Source organism: Peromyscus californicus, unplaced genomic scaffold (assembly GCF_007827085.1).
Source record: "Peromyscus californicus insignis strain IS unplaced genomic scaffold, ASM782708v3 Scaffold_7__1_contigs__length_154581171, whole genome shotgun sequence".
Taxonomy (NCBI): domain Eukaryota; kingdom Metazoa; phylum Chordata; class Mammalia; order Rodentia; family Cricetidae; genus Peromyscus; species Peromyscus californicus.
The window spans coordinates 63,396,935-63,419,672 of NW_026294595.1; the positions used below are offsets into that span (position 1 = coordinate 63,396,935).

General features: G+C 36.7%; 2 protein-coding genes across 2 annotated transcripts; one reads left to right on the top strand and one right to left on the bottom strand.

Annotated features, from left to right (window-relative positions):
* Positions 1–10,763: 10,763 nt before the first annotated feature.
* Positions 10,764–11,750, top strand: LOC128100897 (olfactory receptor 1102). The gene has a single exon (XM_052723640.1). The coding sequence runs from the start codon at positions 10,764–10,766 to the stop codon at positions 11,748–11,750; it is 987 nt and encodes a 328-aa protein (XP_052579600.1).
* A 9,544-nt stretch (positions 11,751–21,294) lies between these two features.
* Positions 21,295–22,242, bottom strand: LOC128102090 (olfactory receptor 8H1-like). The gene has a single exon (XM_052725606.1). The coding sequence runs from the start codon at positions 22,240–22,242 to the stop codon at positions 21,295–21,297; it is 948 nt and encodes a 315-aa protein (XP_052581566.1).
* Positions 22,243–22,738: the final 496 nt, after the last annotated feature.

The following is a 22,738-nucleotide window of genomic DNA, read 5'->3' on the forward strand; positions in this document are numbered from 1 at the left end:
ATATTTTCTCCTGCAGAATGTGAATTTACTTCACAATGTACGTATAAAGATTGAGGAAAAACATGGTAAGGGTATTGTTCTAAAGAGCTATTTTGGTTATAAAACATGCTGAAATGAGTTGATGGTACAGAGTAAAAGCTTCATGCATTACAATATTTTACATGAATTTTAAAACAATTCTAACTTCCTTTGAACTTATTAAATGTTTTAATAAAATTGTGGCTGGTGAGATGGCTCATGGGGAAAAGTCCTTACTGCCAAGCTGACAATCTGAGTTTAGTTCCTGGAAACTCACATGCTGGAAGGAGAGAATCAAAGACTTCAAGTTGTCCTCTGATCTCCACATGCATGCCTTGCTGCATGCATGACACATTCCCCTAAATAAGCAAGAAAATACATGTATTTTAAATAAATGATTTGATTAGTAAAATTGAAAAATAATTGAAGGTGAAGGTGGAACATGATAATTGCATGACAACATATCAGACCTTTTAAATTCTTGGTACATTATCTGTTAATAGTGACAATCAATAAATTCATTAGGTTTGGCAAGCTATTGGTGTCATTCATTCCAGAAAAGGCTTTGGACTTGAAGTAGTGAGAAATGAAGAATGAAACTACATATGAACAATCTCTGGGACATAATTCTAGGTGTGTAAAAGAACTGTTGCTGGGCGATGGTGATGCACACCTTTAATCCCAGCACTCGGGAGGCAGAGGCAGGCAGAGCTCTGTGAGTTGGAGGACAGCCTGGGCTACAGAGTCAGTTCCAGGAAAGGCTCCAAAGCTACACAGAGAAACCATGTCTCGAAAAACGAAAAAAAAAAAAAACTGTCAATATCATGAAACAGTGTTATGATACCATAAATAATACAATCAAATTAATTATAAATTATAAAAATATTATTCGCCTCCTTCCCCTCCTTCCCCTCCTTCTCATACTTAACCCTCACTTCCCTCTCTTCTCCTTTATTCTCTCTCTTGCATATTTTCCCCTTTTCCTCCCAGTTCTAAGTCCATTATTCATTCTTTTATTTTTATTTTTTTTTTTGTTTTTTTTTTCATTATTCATTCTTTTTATCCCTCATTATATTACCTCTTTACTCAATATATCCCAACCTCAGTATTTCAATGTGGATGTTTATCTGTTAAAGCATTTTACTTTTCTTTTTGGTATTTGTACAGTTGCTTCCTTAAAGTGACAAAGCTGTCATGAGGCCTGATATTTTCAAGTGTGGATATTCATTCATTCAAATGAAAAGTATACAGATTATTTCTCATAGGAAAGTTCATTGAATATAAACTCACAAACAGAGGAAAGGTAAAAGAATGACCCAGAGGCTGGAGAATAGATGCATGGATAACTTTAAAAAAATAAGCTAAAACTCCATATTAAAAAATACAGAATATTTAAGTACAGAGAACTGGCAATAAAAAACCCTTCAGTGACCAGTGCACATACCTTACCTGTCACTCTAGTGGCAAGTTGAAGAGGTAAATTGAAAATGACATAAAGTTTTCACGAATGTTCAACTTTAAGTAACAAAGTCTAAAAATAGGCCATTCACAAATTATGGGTAAGTGAAACAAACACTCCAACCATAGTGTTGTGTTGAGCTGTAAGAATTTGTAGACTGAAAAATATTCTGTTAATACTTAATAATCTTTAGATCAATGGAACAAACTATAGTTTATAACCCAATGAATATGAGTTTAAAACAAGCTATGTAAAAAGTGCAGCAATATGCGGTAGTAATTCATTTAAGACATCTGAATAACTATAATGGAACAGTTTAATTGCTACATACATATGTAATTAAATAAAAATTCCATGTGAGTAGTGACTTGGAGACAGGGTTACCTCTTTTTAAAACTAGAAATTAACAGAGTCAGGGCCATTTTAACAAGAAAAACAAAGACCATGCAAGTTTCAATTTCATGAAACATGAATTTCTGTGGCAAATATTAACTAAATGTAAAATCACAGAAATAGGGAAAATCAGTCATATATCTATGTAATATTCTTTGTGAAAACAGAATTAAAATAAACTAATGATGGCTGAGTAAAATGAACTGGATCCACTTTTTAAAGTGGTTATGACTACCATGGAGAGAATTGAGCCCAAATAAATACTGCCTCAGAAACATAACATGATATTTCGAGTTCCATATATGAAACTTGATTTTGAATCTAAGACTTTGCAAGAATCGTACAACTTTAACGTTAAAAACCCTGTGTGCTCTTAGGATTTCTCCTCAAAGAGTTTCCTCATTAAATAAGACTACATTTCAGTGAAATGAGAACCATCATCGTGAGTATACCCAGGCTGAGCAATTACGAAGATAAAAATACACAGTATAATTTCTTTTAACATGTAAGTTTGTGCTTTAGGATTAATGTCAATAGTTAATAAAATATTCATAAAAATTTTAATTTAAACATATTGGGTCATGAAATTTGTGTTATATCAAAAAATTCAAATATGTATAATCAGAACTTTTATATGTGTATTTTTCAATTTTCACTTTTTTCATAGTGCCCAGCTTTGTACAAACTAAGCACCTGCTCTGCAAAGTCAAGCTGCTTCTCCATCCAGTCTCTCTTTCCATCGTTATCCTCATGGGTAATGTTTGTGTTGCAGCAGGTCCAAAACTTACTTCTTCATAACTTACTTCAACTGTTTCAGTAATAGTTCGGTGTTATTTATTTTCATTAGATTTATTTATTTCATTTCTGTGTGTTTGTGGTACATACAGAGAGAGGTCACTGGGCAAGCTGTACACCACATGGATGCCAGGGATTGAACCGCACTTATCAAGTTTCGCAGTAAACCCCTTTATCCCTTTATACACTGAGCCATGTCCATCTAACCCTTGGCTATGTTATATTTTTTTCTTCTTAGGTTTTATGTCTGCCAATTATAATGTAAAGAATATAGCAGTTTTGAAAATTGCATCATCTGTCAATGCCAAATATATATAATAATATATAATTACAGTTATATTTGCTGTATTTTGAAGTTTTTATCTTGTCATATGTGAAGGACTTAGGAGAGTCCTGTGGTTTTAAGAATTTCATTTCATATGAAACTCCTCTATAATGGTCCCTGTGATATTTCAGTTTAGACATACAGTAAACATTAATCAAATTCAGCCTTCCATCAGCCAACTTTCCATATTCTTCCAAAATTCCAATGAAAACTGTTCTAAGTTCAGACGGATCCTTTTTTTTTTCATTTTATACCACTAGAAGATACCAAAAGAGGATAGGTTCTGTGTTGCTAAATAACACATTTGTCTACAGTAAAATGACTTAGTACTGAATTGAAAATGACAATGTTTCACGAAGAAAATAACAATGTAGAATAAACGGTTTAAATGCATATAAATCCCTATATAAACATAATTTGAATTGAGATAGAAGTCTCTAAATACTTTCACTTCTATGACTTTGGTTTCCGTTGTTACAGCTTGAGCAGGTGCCTCTGGGGTGCACATGAATCCACCTGCTGGACTGTGGTCGATGTTGGCTTTAGCTGGCTGAGTTGGCAAAGGAGAAATGCAATGACAGTGACTGTTAAGCACTTTGGACAGGAATTAATCAGACTCTGTAGTGGCACTGTTCTATAGCAATTCTCACAGTCAAAGGCCATAGGCTAGGTTTAGTCCCATGCCTCACTGTATTACAGGACCTTTGGACAATGATTCATTGCTTGACCTGAGTCCATACCTGCCTTCTACGTGGGGCACTTCCAACACCATCCACCACAGTGACATGAAACAAAACATGAAATCAGCTGTCATATGAGTGACTTCAAAACTGTGTGTCTAGCTAGAAAAAAACAACATGTTTTTTCACATTTTATAAAAGTTCAGTCTCCTAAAACGTTTTAAGCTAACTGTGTTTTCTCCTCTCTTGACAAATTCCTCATTACTTATCCTTCAAAATTGCCTTCACTTTTCATTGTGACAATGAGGCACACATCCTATTTACCACTGCAAGCATTAATTATACATTTAAAAAATTTTCCTTGTTGGTTACATTATGCAGAGTTCTGCATAAACAAGATTTCAGTAAATTTATCTTAGTCACTTTTTCAATAGCTGATAATTAACATTTATCTCCAGGTTTAATAATGAAACTGTTTAGTACAAAATAACATACTTTATATTGAATTGTAGGTCTCCTAAAATGTACAATTTCTAAGTCTAAAAATCAATCTTACCTGTGGAAGATCAATTACAGGTTTAATTACATGACAAATATGGTTCGTTGAGATTATTTATATCTGCTAACTTTCTGTGAAGCCCACAGGAAATTCTCCTGGGTGGAATTGTTCTAATTATCTTCTGTTTCAGTAAGCACTGTGATAACTTATCAATAGAAAAAACAAGTGGCTGGAGAAAATGGCTGATAAGTTTTGGAACAAAAAGGGATTTTTTTGGTCAAAAATAATGAATTAGGAAAATAAACATTTTTAATACACGATAAGAAATCTTAAAATACCACACAAAAATCTTACAACTCAGCTTCGATAGTGAATTATAATTCAAGTTTCATGGTGCATGGTAATGGTCTAGGCTGTTTATATTGTAATAAGCCAATGATTATGATACACTACAGTAACCCAGTAACCTGTAATCACAATATACATTGCAAAGGTCAGAGAGATGATAAAAATCATTCATTCTTTTACTCTTCATTGTGCCCAATTTAAACACCTACTTTGAAATGAGCAAAGAATTAAATTTGAGGATATCAGAGGATTACTATTTACAAATAAAAGACAAATAAAAAATGTTAGTGGTCAGGGTGGTGGTGGTGCACACCTTTAATCCCAGCACTTGGAAGGCAAAATCAGGCAGACCTCTGTGAGTTCCAGGCCAGCCTTGTGTATAGAGTGAGTTCCAGGACAGCCAAGGCTACACAGAGAGACCCTGTCTAGAAAAACAAAAAATGAAAACATCAAACTGCTAGAAATATCAAGGAGTCAAAATCAATCTAACAACACTCCTTAAGACTTTGTAAAGCTTATTATGCTGTGGATCATGATCCTAACTTACAGTCTACTCATTTGAAATATTACACATGCTTATATATATGTGCTCCTTCATACACACATAAATGTATATGCTCCCATGAACAAGTGCCATATGTAATTGACACAGCAGCACACAGAGCTGTAACAGAATTTGACACTGGTACATTGGTAAATTAGGAAGACACAATACTTTTTTCCAAAGCCAGGTATGGTGGTGCACACCTATAATCTTAGCACTGGGGAGGTGGAGGCAGGTAGATCACATCTTCATGTGTGTTTCATGTGGTTGCATAAGTGAGAGGACAGACTCAGCTGTCTTCCTCAGTTTGTAAGAGACATAGTCTCACAGTGCCCTCAGACTCACTGACTCAGGTAGGCTGGCTGCGAGTGAGCCTCAGGCATATGATAGGTACCACCTCCCAATGCTTGGATTACAAGCACTTGTCACAATCCTGGCTTTTTTATGAAGGTTCTAAGGATCAGGCAGGTTATCAAGTTTACTCAGCGAGGGTTTATCCACTAAGCCACGCCCCATCAAAACTTTTAATAAATGTAAATAAAGATGCTATAGTGCCCACGTCCATGATTTATGTGGATATAAACTGTACTGGCTAGTTTTATGTCAACTTGACACGTACTATAGTCTTCTGAGAGGAGGGAACCTCAACTGAGGCTATGTTTCTAGAAGATGGAGCTACAAGAAGGCAAGCCTGCAAGGCATTTTCTTAATCAGTACTTGATGGGAGAGATACCAGTCCATTGTCCGTGGTGCCGCACTTGAGCTGGTGGTCCTGGATTCTAGAAGAAAGCAGGCTGAGTAAGCCATGAGGAAGAAACAAGTAAGCAGTGCTTCCCCCTGGCCTCTGCATCAGCTCCTCCCACCGTGTTCCTGCCCAGTTTCAGGATACCTAAGCTAAATAAACCCTTTCCTCCACGAGTTGATTTTGGTCACAGAGTTTTACGGCAACAATAGAGACAACTAGGACATAAACTTCTCAGTCCTTTATGCAAATGGTAAGCCCTGTTATTACTAGACTACAAGTAAAACCGTGGGCAACTTGGCAAGAAACTTTTACCTTTTCCAAATCCTTTCACAATTTTGCGTTCTCACAAGCTGTCCATGGGTCCCTACTGTTTTACAACATCAACATCAGTATATTGCAGGTATCCTGGATTTGTTCATTCTAATTATTATGCAGTAGAGGTTCTGCTATTTTAATTTGCGTTTCACTACCCTCTGATATCTGAAACATATTTTCCTACATTTATCTTTGTTTATGTCGCTTTTATTGTTTGTGACAGGGTCTCTCTGCTAAGCCTGACTACGTTCTCTCTTCATTGCCACATCCAGAGAGTCTCCAGAATTTATAAATCCCTGCTGTATTGAATCTCTCTGAAGCTTTTATAACACTGCCTTCAAGCTTCCTACAGGTCTATTCTTTTATTCAGAAGACAAGCCCAAGAGAGAGAGGTAGCTCAAATTTCTTCAGTAATGTTTTAAAAAATACCCTTTGTATATTAATATGAACAGATGGAGAGATTAGCATTTTTAAGCAGCTGTGTGGTGGGTAAGGGAAGGGTAGATCCTGAGAAAGTCAAGAGTAAGAGGAAAAGGATGCCTTAACAAAAATCAAAAGAAAAAGAAAATAAAAAAATAAACCTCTCTCATGACTTAGAAGTATAATGTTTTTAAATTCACATGTTTAATTAATAATCTTTATTGAAGGGTTATACATTCTCTCATAAACTATGTTTACATAATATCTTTGTACATGTTTACAAGATGAGAGATAAATATTCCATTTCAAGAGAGGAAGTTGGCTTTCTGAATAGTTATTAAGTCCACAACTCAGAAGCAGAGCTATAATTATGTTTTAAATCACTTAATTTGTTTTTCAGTTCAGAGCATATGCATCTTGTATTGAGGGTTAATTGGTATCAAGGTCTAATTTGCATTCTTATAACCATTTGTATCCTTTTATAATGAAATTTCATTTTTGAAAGTTATTCACCTGTTTACCATGGGGGAAACAATGACAACACTTGGGTACTGTTCTATCCCTAATGACCTTCAGTGTGTTCTTCCTGGGGAGTCCCTGGGGATTTTAGAAGAGCTCAAGGGCCTGGTCTAAGGAGGGAATATGTAATATTTATACCTTGCTTCACTTGACTGAGAAATTATTTTTTGAAGGTAAGAAAAAAATTTCCTATTGCACGTGAAATATTTAGAAAACATAACCTTTCATTTAAAATTGCAATGTGGGTGCTATCATTGCAATACAGATAGAAGGCTGCATTAAGGAACAAAGCCCGGCAAAGTGCGGGATGTCTCACATACATTAATAGCACAGATCTAAGTCAGGGATTTCCCTTAATACACTTGAGAAAAGGTAGCAGAACAAGAGCAAAATATTAAAAGATATATGCATAATTTAGAAAAACTATGAACCAGTCTTTGGTTACTTGCCATTGAGGTTTTTAATATTATTTTTTAATTGGGGATTTAAATCAAGTTTGAATTTTTTGTCCAATTAGGAAATTCATACAAATCAAATACTGATTTGTGAAATAATTTGTATATGTGGGAGTTTGATTTTATGTTGTTTCTAGTGAAATAATATTTTATGGTAGGTGTAAGTGAGGTCATAGAAAAAAATGGCCATGATTCCTGGCTTTGCTCTGAACTGTGTGACCTTATCAGGTTATGTTACTAAGCCAATCAAACTTTTTTCATCCATTAAAGGCTATTGAGTCACTTCTTTTGTATGATTTTATATAGATATAAGGTATACATAAGAAAATGAACATTGCATGTCACTGCTGTCATGACCTATTTCACTTGCACTATACCATAGGACTACTGTTTTTTCTTATGTTCAGTGTTTTGTGTTTTCTAATTTATTATATTTTGTAAAAAAAATTCCCTAAAATCTTCTTCATCATATCACATCACAAGTATCACACACACACACACACACAAATTAGTTCTAGCTTCCTCAAATATTTGGTGGAAACTTTTGTGTTTGTATTTGGAGGTCATTGGAGAAAGTACCTGATATCCTTAATTATTATCAGTCATGCCTCCCCTCAGTACCTTACAGTGGATTACATATTTGCCACAAGGATGGTTGATGTATTAGAAAACACTCGTCTTTCTATCAATCAACATGTCCAAGAGTATTTTACAAAAATTCCCACCAGTTAGTTGCCTTTCAACTAAAGAACAATTTAAAATGCATTCATAGTTTATATTTCCATGTGTTTTGATTTACTTAATTCATATTTTGTTTTGGATTTTCAAAAACAATTATATATTTCACATTTTTTAAAACTATATTGTAAGGAAGTATAAATTATTAATAATAAATACAATCTTTATAACGTTCCTTCAAAACAGTAACACACATATGCATGCATGCATGCACACACACATATTTAATTAACGTCATGTATGTTCTTTTATTGATACAGGCATTCAGGGGCTAGAGAGATAACTCTGCCTTTAAGATTGCTTACTGATCTTCCAGAGGATTCAAGTTCAATGCACAGCACCAATATCATTTAACTCACAACCACCTATAACTCCAGCTCTAAGAGATCCAGCTCTGGTCACCCTCATTGCCAGTCCACAAATGGTACATCTTAACAAAGGTACATAGAATAAAATAGAAAAAGTATTACATATGTAGCCATTTACTTAAAAATAAGTTATCATATTCCTATACATGCCTATGTATAACGTATAAGTTGTCTTAATTTACCATGAAATTGGAATTTTGTTTATGTTTTAAGGTTAAGCACTCTGGAAATCTAGGAGAAATAGTGTTTTATTTGTTCATTTATAACCCACATTTACAAATTTATTGATCCATGTATTGGAAAAATCTTCCACAAAAATTTAGAAACTTTAGAAGCAAAGAATAATTTTCAATTGCTTTTTTAACTGTCTTATTTTCTGTTTGAAGCTTCTGTATGACAAAATACAGTACGTTTACTATAGGATGAAATAGTAGATATTTTTCATGAGTAGTAGGTATTTTCCTCTCATAAATGTAGGTTGGTACAAGTCTTGCTGAAAGAAAAAGTTTTCCAGTGCTAAACACTTCATCACTGTTCTTGTTTGATTTTCCTTCTTCAGAACTGGTGTTACCAAATTTGGTGTCCAAGTCTGTAGCCAAAGAAGTCAAGTTCAGCCACCCATTCTAGAGAGTCAAATTAATAACAAAAAAACAGAAAAAGGAAATACATTCAACATGGCAACACTTAGAAGAACAAAGAGATCCTGTAACCCCTATCCTTTTCCTTCTTCAGAGTCATGCCATAGGCTAAACAGAGGGCCAGAGGTACATTCCTGTCTAAGTGGTCTCCGTAAGGTGTGGTCCCATCACTACCAGCACTGCAGGATCATCTTTCACAGTGCTGTGGCAACATGTTAGAGCTGTAGGAGATTGCTTTCATGGTGACAGGTTGGCGCTCTGACTGGTACGATTTCCTTCTCCAGAACCAGCTTCACAGGAAAATTCACGTCTTTAAAGTCCATTGTTTCACTAGACTGATAGTCAGATTGAGTAACACAAACATTTCTTTAGTATATCTTATTTCTGCCAGGATAATTTTTCATAGGAACTGAATCTGGGCCTCCTGAAGGCTAGTTGAGTACTCTACCACTGAGCTGCACTGGCATTCTTCCTTTGAAGATCTTGTTGGAAGTGATGTGACATCTAATATTTCATTCCAACAACAGAAATATTCTTTTCAGAGAAGAATGTTTAACATTTCCTTGGAACAAGTTTCTAACATATATTGTGGTTTTCTTACTTCAAGAACAAATTACTATGTGTAAATAATTCTCTTGGTGTTTAGTGAGTAAAAGATTATTCATAGTATTTCAGAAACACTATCAGAGCCATAATATTTTCATGATATGGCTGTGAATTAATTTTAACAAAATTATTTTAAGGACTTTACATTAATAATCAGCATATGAACCAATAAATCTGACATTAATATTAATTTGAAAGCCAGAAAAGTATGAGAAAATGAAAAATCAACAGAGTTCACAAATTAACAGTCAGTGATGGTTGCATTTAAAATAAAATGTGATAAGCAACAGCAGCAAAAATTATAGCAAGGAACTTTTAAAAATATTCATTCTCTAGAAGTTGGTCTGTCCATCACTGAGTCTGCCATGCTCATGGAAAGGGATAAATGTCTGAAAATATGAGTGCAGAGGCTTTAGTGAGAAAACAAATTACAGAAATGAACACATAATACCTCACTTCTAGTTAACTAAGAATGGTTAATAAATAATTCTCATTTGATTTTCTCCATAAACCTCAACTTATTGTTATCATATTAATGTGATTTCCTTTCAAAAATAAGAATATTAAGGAAATTTCCTCTATTGATCATATATGGTTATGCTCAGCCTCTCTGAATTTTACTATAATATTAAAATGAAGGTATTTAAATAATGAGGGCAACTGGAGTTAACAAAACTGCACTGGCTATCTTTTTTAGCCTGATAAATTTATTCAACAAGAGAAAAATAACCTTTCTTCAATTTATTTAAACAGAGAAATGCATCTACTCAAACTCATTTCATTTACTGACAATCTCATCAACGACAAATGGCTTTTCCAAATATGAGCATGAGTGTATAATGTTATTGACTTTAAGTTTACAGAGTGTTGCATTTAGAATCTGCAAGTGAAACCAGAAATGACAAGGACTCCACCAGAGAAGAATGCAGAAAAAATTCAGATGAACAATGTGACCGAAATCACAGTGTTTATACTACTGGGATTCACAGATGATTTTGACATGAAAATATTCTTGTTTATATTATTTCTTGCAATATACCTTGTAACTCTGATAGGAAACCTGGGGTTGGTTGTATTAGTCATTGAGGATGCACGGCTCCACACCCCCATGTACTATTTTCTGACTGTTTTGTCACTGTTGGACGCCTGCTTTTCTACAGTACTGACTCCCAAAATGTTGGTCAATTTTCTTTCAAAGAATAGATCCATTTCACTTGCTGGATGTGCAACACAGATGCTTCTCTTCGTTACATTTGGAACCACAGAATGTTTCCTTTTGGCAGCAATGGCTTATGACCGTTACTTGGCAATCTACAGCCCACTTCTATATGCAGTGAGGATGTCACCCAGAATCTATGTGTCACTCATTATTGCTTCATACACTGGTGGAATTTTACATGCTACTATACACACAGTGGCTACTTTCAGCCTTTCTTTCTGTGCATCCAATGAAATTAGGCACGTCTTCTGTGATATTCCTCCATTGCTGGCACTTTCTTGTTCTGACACTCACTTAAATCAACTTCTTCTCTTCTACTGCGCAGGCTCCATTGAGCTAGTCACCATCTTCATTGTCCTGGTCTCTTACGGTTTCATCCTGGTGGCCATTTTGAAGATAAATTCAGCTGAAGGGAGGAGGAAAGTGTTTTCTACATGTGGAGCTCACCTAACAGGAGTGTCCATTTTCCATGGGACAATCCTCTTCATGTATGTGAGACCAAGTTCCAACTACACCCTCGAGCGTGACATGGTAGTGTCAACATTTTACACCATTGTGATTCCCATGCTGAATCCTATCATCTACAGTTTGAGAAACAAAGATGTGAAAGAGGCAATGAGAAAGTTACTCAAGAGAAATTGCTTCATGAAAAAAAATGCATTTTAAAAACTGAGTAAACCTAAAGCTAACATGAGCTTATATTTATATCATATATGAATGTCCTGTACTTTATATGCCTAATATTTTCCCAAAATGCATTAATTAATTTTTAATATAAGATATGTGAATGTTAGCATATTATTTACATATCTATACTATGTTTACATTGAAATATATCAATTAATTATTGATATACATAAGATCCTATTCATAGTTTTCAAATAACTTAACCTTTGCTGGATATGTCAGAAATTATTTACATTAGGGATATTTAGTTTTCAATTGCTCATATTGATTATGGAAACACAACATAAACTTAATTCCTCTTTCTTTTGTCTTCTTGTGAACTTTTGCTTCAATGGTACAATATTTTCTTACATACCTCAAACTTATATGTACATTATTTGGTGCTGTTGACTTAAATCATAGGTCTGTTCCTATAAAGTCTTTCCTTTCAACTCTTCAATAATAGTGATGGAATAGAAACTCCAAAACATAACCAATACTATTTAGCGATGTTATTGAGATTTCTCTATATTAGCCATGCAAATGAATGTATAGACTAAAAGAATAACCTTAAATTGGCTTCCATAAATGCCTCTTATTTATCTATACAGCTGGACTGCTTTAATGAAATAACATTTCTTCTTATGCTCAAGGTCCTTGCTCAGTTCCCAATCCTATCTTTTACTATAAGTAAAAGAAATGATTGTGTATTTTTTATAATACCGCAAAGCACACTCCTACTCAATAAAAGGCCCATAATACGGAAAACACATTCACTTAAACTCAAGAATACACCAGTTATATTCATTTTGCTATATTTATTTCTATTGCAGAATTGGTTTACATAATGAACTATTAAGAATGGAATTTATTTTTATTTTGAGGAGATGAAGCCATTTCTCAAAGAGGTCATTTTACTGTGGTCATACTGGGAAAATGCCATCAAATTTAACAAAATCAAGCTTTGAACCTGTAGAAAAGGTCACTTGCTTCCATCAGAAAACCTGTCATTCTGCTAAAGATAAATAGTAGTATACAAAATCAGCAATAGTATCAACAACAAGATTCAATAATGGTTTTATATTTTAATAACACATTTGCTCAGAATTAAATCAAGAAAAGTATCTTGTTTTTACATTGTCTTTAAAATTGCTAGGATCACCAGTCTAATTAGAGTAGCATATTATTATATGAAAATGATATTATTTGAATAGTGATAGAAAGTGATGGGGCTCTAGACTCAGACAGTGGGATACTCTCTAATGTAAAACAGGGCCACTTCTATAACTAATGTGGTGACCGTGAACTGTGTTTAATCTCTCTATGCTTGAACTTCACCACTCATAGTTATTAGTCTCCAAGTGCATTAGTTGAGATCCTGCTGTCAGTGGTTAGAACAAATCTAGTATTCATAGAGTAACGCAATCAACATACTGATAAAATGTATAGAAAATGAGCTGGTAATAAATGCCCTGGAATAGAAATTAAATAGAAAAATACAATTTTAAAAAGGGAAGTGAGGAAGAACCTTATTAAACACAAATAAACAAAACTACACACCAAAAAATGCAATTGACTTCAAGAAGAATCAATCAGGGGCTAAAGAGATGACTCAGTGGTTCAGAACACTGGCTGCTCTTCCAGAGGACGTGGGTTCAATTCCCAGCACCCATGTGGCAGATTACAGCTGTCCGTAATTCCAGTTCCAGACACCCATGGCTAAATACCAATGCACATAAAATAAAAATAAATAAGTTAAAAAAAGAAGAAAAATCAGAAATAAGAAACATTTATAATAGTATAAGGACAGTAATCATAAGAAAGAGTTAGGAGGTTAGAACGCAGTGAGCATGGTAAAGGAAATGAAGGTTTAGGACTGCAGAATGAGAGAGCCTTTGAAAGGACTAGAATCAATGTCATTATCTACGAGGAAATAATTCCAAAGGTTTTCCCCTTTATTACTCCTGGGATGAAAGTTTTAGTGAGGCTGTGAAAGAAAATAAAACTTACTATTTAATAATACTATTCTGCTAAATAGTAGAAATGTACATCTAAAATTATGTACTGTAAAACAAACTAGTAGGCTTCATCAATAATTTTCCAAAATGAAATTTGTCTCCTTGGTCTGATACAGTGACAGAGGAAGTATTGAGTAGAATCTACATATAGTCCTCATTTCCAGCTACCCTATGAAACCATTAGAGTTTAAAGAAATTCTGGAATAATATTGCCTTGAATAAGGCAATAAGGCAATAAGAATAAGACTATATACTAAAAAGACTGAAGAATATCTTTTCTTTGAAGATTTTTTTATTTAGTGTATTATAACTATGTACATTTTTTGAGATTATTATATAATTATATTTTCCCTTCCCTTTCCTCCCTTGAAACCCTCTCACAAGCCTCTCTGCTCTTTGAAATTCATGAACTCTTTTTTTCATTAATTTTTGCTACATGCATATATGCCTAAGTATATACATAAATATTCAGTAGTATAAACTGCTCAATTTGTAGAATAATATTTATATGCATATTTCAGGAATAATCTTTTGGTATCAGATAGCTAATTGATGTGTTTTTCCCTCAGGAAGGCTATTTTTTTCTTCTTTTAGCATTTCTTACTAGCCAGTGTTTCTTTTGTATGGTTGGGGGAATGTGGGCTTTTTCTCTGTCAGCATTAGCATGTCCATTGGCATCTTCCTTGTTGAGTTCATGTTTAGACAGCCATGTTTTTGGTGTAGCATTTGACCAGGAGACATACTCTCTCAGCAAACACATTGATCCTCTCATCCTATATCCTCCCTCTTCTTCTGCAATGCTCTGTGAGCTTTAGGTGTGGGACTGTTTGGTAGATGTATCCATTAGGACTGAACTTTGTCAACTCTGAATATTGACTGGTTACGGTTTTCTGTAGTGGTTTTGTCTACTGTAAAGAGACATTTCCCTGATGAGAGGCGAAGATTGAGCTTATCTGTCGGCATAAGGACAAATATTTATAGATTGTTGTTAGGGATTATGCTGGTTAATAGAGTAGTAATTGTAGATTCTCCTCCAATAACTACTAGCACTGAGTAGTTAGCCAGGTTTTCAGTACCAGGCATGGTTTCTGCTTTTTGAGCAGGTCCTAAATTCAATTAGAGAGCTATTGTTTGACACTAAGTTTTGTGTGCTACTATTGCATCCATTAGGTTATCTTGTGATACTCGTCATTGATATGGCTCACAGACATCATAACTGGATAGAACTCTTGGTTTCCTCCCTCTGCAATAAGCTTGCATGAAAGCTAGTCCTCAGGGAGGAGGCATTGAGCTCACCTCCAGCTCAGAGACCAATGAGTCTTATTTCAGCAATTCATGGTACCTTCAGTAATAAGGACTTACTTTAGACCCCTGAGGGGCAACTAAAGGTAATAACAATAAGTTGTATGTTTTGGGGTCCCTTGGACCACCTTGACTCAAAACAGGGTTTGTCATGTCTGGCATTGAGGCTTTTATTAGGTGGTGTTGGAGTTTTGCGGGAGCAATATCAACCCAAATGAAAAAAAAAATTCATTAGAATGTATACTTATATTTATGTCCAGAATTTTGATCAGGGAAATGGAAAGGGTGGGCTCTTTATGGAGTAGAAGGGAAGTAAATACAGAAGGAGGGTGAAGGGAAATGGCAGGATACACATGTTTTGATGAGGAAATGGGGAAAAGTGAACTGTTTAGAGAGGATCAAGGGAGGAAAATGAAGAAAAATGAGAAAGGATGGTACAATAGCAATAAGGATTCTAAGACAGTCATAAGGAATCATGTTATTCACTATTTATCTAAAAGAACTCATTCCTTTTTGTTTAATGAAAATAAAACTTGTGTTTTGCTGGTGCCTACCAGGAAAATAATTTGCAAAAATAAACTTCGTTTCTGCAAAATATATTGTTTGGCATATTGTAAATACTAAGCAAAATATGTAATTGTAGCTATTAAATATCTATCTATCTATCAAAAACAAGTCATCTAGTACATTTTTCTATGCTGTGTTACAGTCTATCATCTCTAATCTCCCTGTCTGTCTGTCTGTCTGTCTGTCTCTCTCTCTCTCTTTCTCTGTGTATATGGGTATATGTGTGTGTGTATGTGTGTGTGTGTGTATATCTGTGTGTGTGTGTGTGTGTGTGTGTGTGTGTGTGTGTGTGTGTGTGTGTGACTCTCTGTCTCTGGTCTCTGTCTCCATTTCTTTCTTCCTTCTTTTACATTTTTGGACAGTGTGGGTGGGGCTTGTAAAACCACCAAGCTAGTCTTTTCAGTGGCTAGAAACAGAGTTTAAGTGAGGAAACAAATGCTGGACTCTCTCCTTCTTGAGTAGGTTGGGGAGCATTGGGTGACAGGAAATGCTTTGTCAGTTTTAAAGAGACAGTTAGCTATTGAAAGAAAGGTGAGGGCAAGAAAGCCTGGAAGGCAGTGCAGGCTGTTTGGGTTAATAAGGAACTAGATGCTCTTGCTTAAGATAGTTGACTTTTGTTGCAAATAGGGGATGTGATTGCTTTCATTAGGTTTCCATTTACTTATAAGAATCCTTTTGTTTACTGGAGTGCTTCTGTTTAAGATGTCATTAGTACTGCCATTTTGGGGCCTGCATTGGACCTGACAGACAGGTTTCAATTAGCCCATCCTAGCCTGAAACTTGCTATATGGTCATGGATGACTTTGAACTTTAACTGCTTATCTCTACAAATTCCTAGTTCTAGAAGTAAAAGTGATTATCAAGACACTGGGTTAAATTTTTTTTAATGTTATACTTTTTAGACATAAACAAAGTAAACCGTAAATTTTATACAACATAGTTACAAGTAAAACAAAGTTCATTTATATTTACATATATCATTGATATAAGGCAAAATCTCAAAATAGACTGAGAGTATAAGTGTATAAAATATTTTAAAGCTTTCAACAAATTAATATACATTCTTAATTTAAATTTAATATTTTTTAAAAATATTAGCTCCTAAATTAAAGAGTCACAGTTTAATTGTAAAGTTTGAAACCATTTTGTAAAATAAAATATAATTTTATAAGTGAAAAAAATCTGCGAAAATTATTTTAATATAAAACTTCTAATATGAGCTTTAATGACAGAAAAAATTAAAACTATACTTCTTTATCTTCATGTATATTACAGATGACAAAGCTAAAATTAGATTTTTTATAGCATTCCATCTGGGCAAAATTCCTGGGATTAAGAAAATCTATATTCACTTGTTAATATTTTTTCCATCACATCTTTTCTCTATTAAGCCAATTTAGTGAAGCATTTCCATCAATAATTACATTTGAGAAGAACTGCAAATCCATTGGAGGAAGATGCAGAGTGCCAGGAGGCTCTCAGGAATCCACAAGGATGACCCCACCTTGGAGTGCTGGAAGTGATCTAGAGATTGCTTGAACTGGCCTACTCTGGTGACCGACTAGCAAATACCCTAACCTTCATCAAGGAGCCTTTGTCCAGTGACTGATGGAGGCAGATGCAGAGATCCACGGCCAGACTCCAGGCTGAGCTCCAGGAATCCAATTGATGAGAGAGAGGAGGGATTCTGCAGGCAGGGAACGTGGAGATCATGACGGGAAGACGTGCAGAGATGACTGGCCACACTGGTGGAAAATTGTAGATTAGTGGCTGTGGAGCCCTCATGGGACTGGACTAGGCCCTCTGGATATGAAAGATGATTGTTTGGCATGAACTGTTTGGGGTGCACCCAGGCAGAGGGATCGGGTTCTGTCCCTGGTGCATGGGCAGATTTTTGGGAGCCCGGTGCCTGTGGTGTGATGCCTTGCACAGCTTTGGTGCAGTGGGAAGTGTCATGGATCTGACTAGGCTCAGTGTGCTGGGCTATGCTGACTCCCCATGGGAGACCTTGAATTTGGGGATGTGGGGTGGCTTGGGAGAGAAGGCTGGAGGGTGGGAGGAGGGAGGAGGGGGATCTGTGGGTGGTATGTAGAGTGAGCAGAAATTTCCTAATGAAGAAAAATGAAAAAAAAAAAAAAGAAGACTCCTCCTTTGGTGGTGGGAGTGCAAACTTGCAAGGCCACTTTGGCAATCAATATGGCGGTTCTCAGAAAACTGGGAGTCAATCTACCTCAAGACCCAGTTATACCACTCCTGGGCATATACTCAAAGGATGCTTTACCATACCACAAGGACACTTGCTCAACTATGTTCATACCAGCTTTATTCACAATAGCCAGAAACTGGAAATAACCTAAGTGTCCATCAATTTAAGAATGGATAAAGAAAATTTGGTATGTTTAGATAATAAAATATTATTACTCAGCTCTTAAAAACAATGAAATTAGCTGGCAAATGGATAGAACTAGAAAAGATCATACTGAGTGATGTAACCCAAACCCAGAAAGAGAAACATGGTGTGTATTCACTTACAGGTGGTTATTAGTGAGAAAGTACAATCCATGTGTTCAAAGGAGCTATGTGTACAAGTAAGGGTCAAGGGGGAACCCATGAATCTCTCTGTGAGGGGAAAATAGAATAGACATCACAGGTGGATGGAGGGAGAGGTTTGGATGGGGGTGGCTGTACATGAGAATAGAAAGAATCAGGTTGGGGAAGGATGGAGGTCTGAATGGGGGTGGGTGTACATGAGAATAGAAAGAATCAGGTTGGGGAAGGATGGAGGGAAAGAGTACTGGGAAAGACAACTGGAATCAGAGGCATCTTTGGGATAAGGTAGAAACCTAGTCCAGTGGAAATTCCCAGGAATCTATAAGGGTGACCTTAGCTAGGACTCTTAGCAATGGGGGATACAGAGCCTGAACCAATCATCTTCAGTAACCAGACAAGACTTCCAGTGGAGGGATTGGGACCCTAACCCAACCACATGAACTTTGACCTATAATTTGTCCTGCCTTAACAATATACTGAACAAAGGCAGTACAGAAATTATGGGAGTGACAAACCAATGACCAGCTTGAAACCCATATGCTGAAAGAGAGCTCACTTCTAACAATGCCTGGAGGGACAGGACCCAGAGTCTGGACAGTCCGTAGACCTAGGATAGAATAAAATTGGCAACAAAAAAAGGTCAATGAAATGATTTTAAATGTTATTCTGCTATTCTCATAGATTGGTGCCTAGCCCAGTTGTCATCAGAGAGGCTTCACCCAGCAACTGATGGAAATAGATGTAGAGACCCAAAGCCAAACATTAGGTGGACATTTGGGAAGCCTATGGAAGAGGGGGAGGAAGGATTATGGGAACCAGAGGGGTTAAGGACACCATGGGAAAACACACAGTGAACGGACCTAGGCTCATTGGAGGTTCACGGAGACTGAACCACCAAACAGAGAACTTGCATGGGACTGAAATGGGCCCTCTGATAATGTGTTGCCATTGTGTGGTTTAATCATCTTGTGGGACATCTGGCCCCTAGAGGGAATGGAGAATGTCTCTGACTCTGTTGCCTGCTCGTGGGACCCTTTCCTCCTGGTGGGTTATCTTGTGCAACCTTAACAGGAAAGGAGTTGCCTAGTCTTGCTGCAACTCCATATCCCACGGCTGACTGATATACATGGAAGGCCTGCACTTTTCTGAAGGGAAGGAAGAGGGAAGGGGTGGGTAGCACTTGTGGAGAGAGACTGTGAGGAGAGGAGGGCAGAGGGGAAACTGTTATCAGGCACGGAAAAAATAATTAATTGATTAAATAATAAAAAAATGATTAAAATAAAATAAACATAACTTAAATGTTAAAGAAAAGATCTACGGAAAAAACAAACAAACAAAAAACTAAAGGAAAAAGAATAAGGCAGTTTGCTATGGCTTCTTTTTTAATTTATTTTATATTTTAATTTAATTCTACATATCAGCCACGGATTCCCCTGTCCTTCTTCCTCCAGCCTCCCCACCCGCCCTCCCCCCAGCCCAACCCCGATTCCCATCTCCTCCAGGGCAAGGACTCCTCTGGGGATTCAGCTCAGCCTGGCAGGTCCAGTCCCTTCCTCCCTTCTCCCAGGCTAAGCAAAGCATAGGTCCCAGGTTCCAAACAGCCAGCTCATGCACTAAGGATAGGTCCAGGTCCCACTGCCTGGGGGTCTCCCAAACAGTTGCTAATCAACTGTCTCACTTATCCAGAGGGCCTGGTCCAGTTCCATGGGGGCTCCTTAGCTATTGGTCCACAGTTCATGCGCCTCCATTAGTTTGACCATTTGTCCCTGCAATTTTTCCAATCATGGTCTCAACAATTCTTGCTCATACAATCCCTCCTCTTTCTCCCCTATTGGACTCCCTGAGCTCCACCTGGGGCGTGGCCATGGATCTCTGCATCTGCTTCCATCAGTCATTGGATGAGAGTTCTAGCACGACAGTTAGGGTGTTTGGCCATCAGATCACCAGAGTAGATCAGGGAGGCTACCTAGAAAACAGGACCCTAAGAAAGACACAGGGATTGCTCAATGACAGAGAAATGAATAAGATCTACATGAGCAAACTGGACGTGACAGGGGTGGGTTGGGGGGGTGGGGGTGGGTAATGAAGGGCAAGGGTCGAGGGAAAGAGAGCTTAGGGGAGCAGGAGATCCCACCTGGATCAAGAACAGAGAGGGAGAGCAAGGAAAAAGAGACCATGATAAATGAAAACCCCATGGGAATAGGAAGAAGCAAAGTGCTAGAGAGGTCCCCAGAAATCCACAAAGATACCTCCACAATAGACTACTGGTAATGGTTGAGAAAAAAGCCCGAACTGATCTACTCTTGCTATGACTTCTTAATATGTCACACTAAAACATATCTTTCAAATGTTTTCCACGTGCACACACTGGAGTCATCCTACAAGAAGGCTTTATTTTGTATATGTAGGGAGTGTGTGTGTGTGTGTGTGTGTGTGTGTGTGTGTGTGTGTGTGTATGTGTGTGTGTGTATGTGTAGCTGAGGGCATGTGAGATCAGAAGCCCATAAGGGGACTCTGCTGGAGCTGGAATTACAGCAGGTTAGGTTGTAAGCCACCAGATGTGGATGCTGGAAACTAATATGGATCTTTTACCATAGCAACACATGTTCCTAATGACTGAGCCTCCTGACTGAGTGGAAATAGCTTTAAGCTTTAGCATTCTAATAATCAGAAGCTAGAGTCCAAAATCCACAATCCGTAGTTCAAAACAAGATCACTTAACCCCTCTGTGGATTCCTTCTTGAGATTAAAAATAAATGCTTTATTCTCATTATACAGAAGTTATGGCTTCATAATTCTCTAAAATTACAGGATATATAGAATATCACACAATATAATTTTAACAATGAAGATCATTGTTTCTAATTTTCCAATCAGTTGTCTTTAAAACACACATATTTATACCACAGATCTGGTATATATTTCATATTATTATAACATAGATTTCTAAAATGTTTCCTTAGTAATATCTAGGATCAAGTTATATTATGTAAAGAAAGCTTCACACACAAATTTAAATAAAGCATACAATAAGTTTTCGATAAAGACCAAGGAAAGACCTAATAGGAAAAATAGAAAGGGAAGAGCCTAAGTGCTGAGCACCACTGTTACCTTAACTGCCTCTGGTCTTCCCTCTTCTTGATAACTCTACTGACAGCGCTTTTCACTTCTTTGTTTCGGAGACTGTAAATGAGTGGGTTCAGCATGGGGATCACAATGGTGTAGAAAACAGATGCCACTTGATCCTTTCCCAAGGAGTAGGACTTCTTTGGTTTTAAATAAGTGAAGATCATAGTGCTGTAAAATATGGTGACTGCCAGTAGGTGAGAGGCACAAGTGGAGAAGGCTTTCTGCTTTCCTGAAGTAGAACTGATTTTCAAGATGGCCAAGAGAATGGATGTATAAGATATTGATATGGTGAGAAGGGACACCATTAGAGTTGAACCAGAGACAATGATTATTATCATTTCAACGACATAGGTGTCAGTGCAGGACAGTGCTAGAATTGCAGGTGTGTCACAGAAAAAGTGATTGATGACATGAGAGCTGCAGAAATTTAACCTGCTTAGACAGAGCATATTGACAGAGGAATCAATAGCTCCCATCATATAGGAACAGGTGAGGAGGGTCTGGCAGCGTCTTGTGGACATAACAAGTGGGTAATGCAGAGGGTTGCATACAGCCACATAGCGGTCATAGGCCATGGAGGAAAGAAGAAAACATTCAGCACCACCAAACAAGACAAAAAAGTACAACTGGGTAAAACAACCCATGAAGGAAATGCTCTTGTTTGAAGTCAGCAGGTTCTCTAAGGTTTTAGGTGTGATGGCAGTTGAGTAATTGAGATCAAGGAATGACAGGTGGGTGAGGAAGAAATACATCGGAGTGTGAAGCTGGGCATCTAGACGAATGATCAGCATCATGCCTATGTTCCCCAGCACAGTGACCAAGTATATCAGTAGAAACAGCACAGAGAGGACCAACTGGATCTCCTTGGAATCTGTCAGCCCCATGAGGATGAAATCAGGCTTATTTGTGTAATTCCAGGCATCCATAGTGAATGGCTCTAAAATGCTGAGAAATCAAGTGACTTTAGTAATAGCTATGTTTGGATTAAAAATTACAAGTATCTATATAATATATCTATATAATATATTACCAGGAAATAGATAATTTATTTTTAAAAAATTAAAATACAAATTGTCAGATATTGATGCAGATGTAGACTAGTATTTGGAAATTTAGAAAAATATCCAATGTCACAAAGAGTCTCCTACTCCAAATAATGTGTCTGAACAAGGTAGAGCTTTCCTCTTAATCAAGAGACTGTGCTTGGAAGGACAAAGCATCCCAAGGTAGAAAGTGCACTTGGCCTAAGGCAGGTGGCATCTGATCTTTCCCCTGTTGACAGGGGTCTGACCTCACAGTCTTTCTTAGCTTTAAAAGAATCCTTGCCAAGAAAGTGAAGGAATGTAAGGAGGGCTTGGCTACCTAAAATTTCTAGAATATAGCTGGGTCTTTGTGTACACACAGCCTTTATAGTGTGTGTAT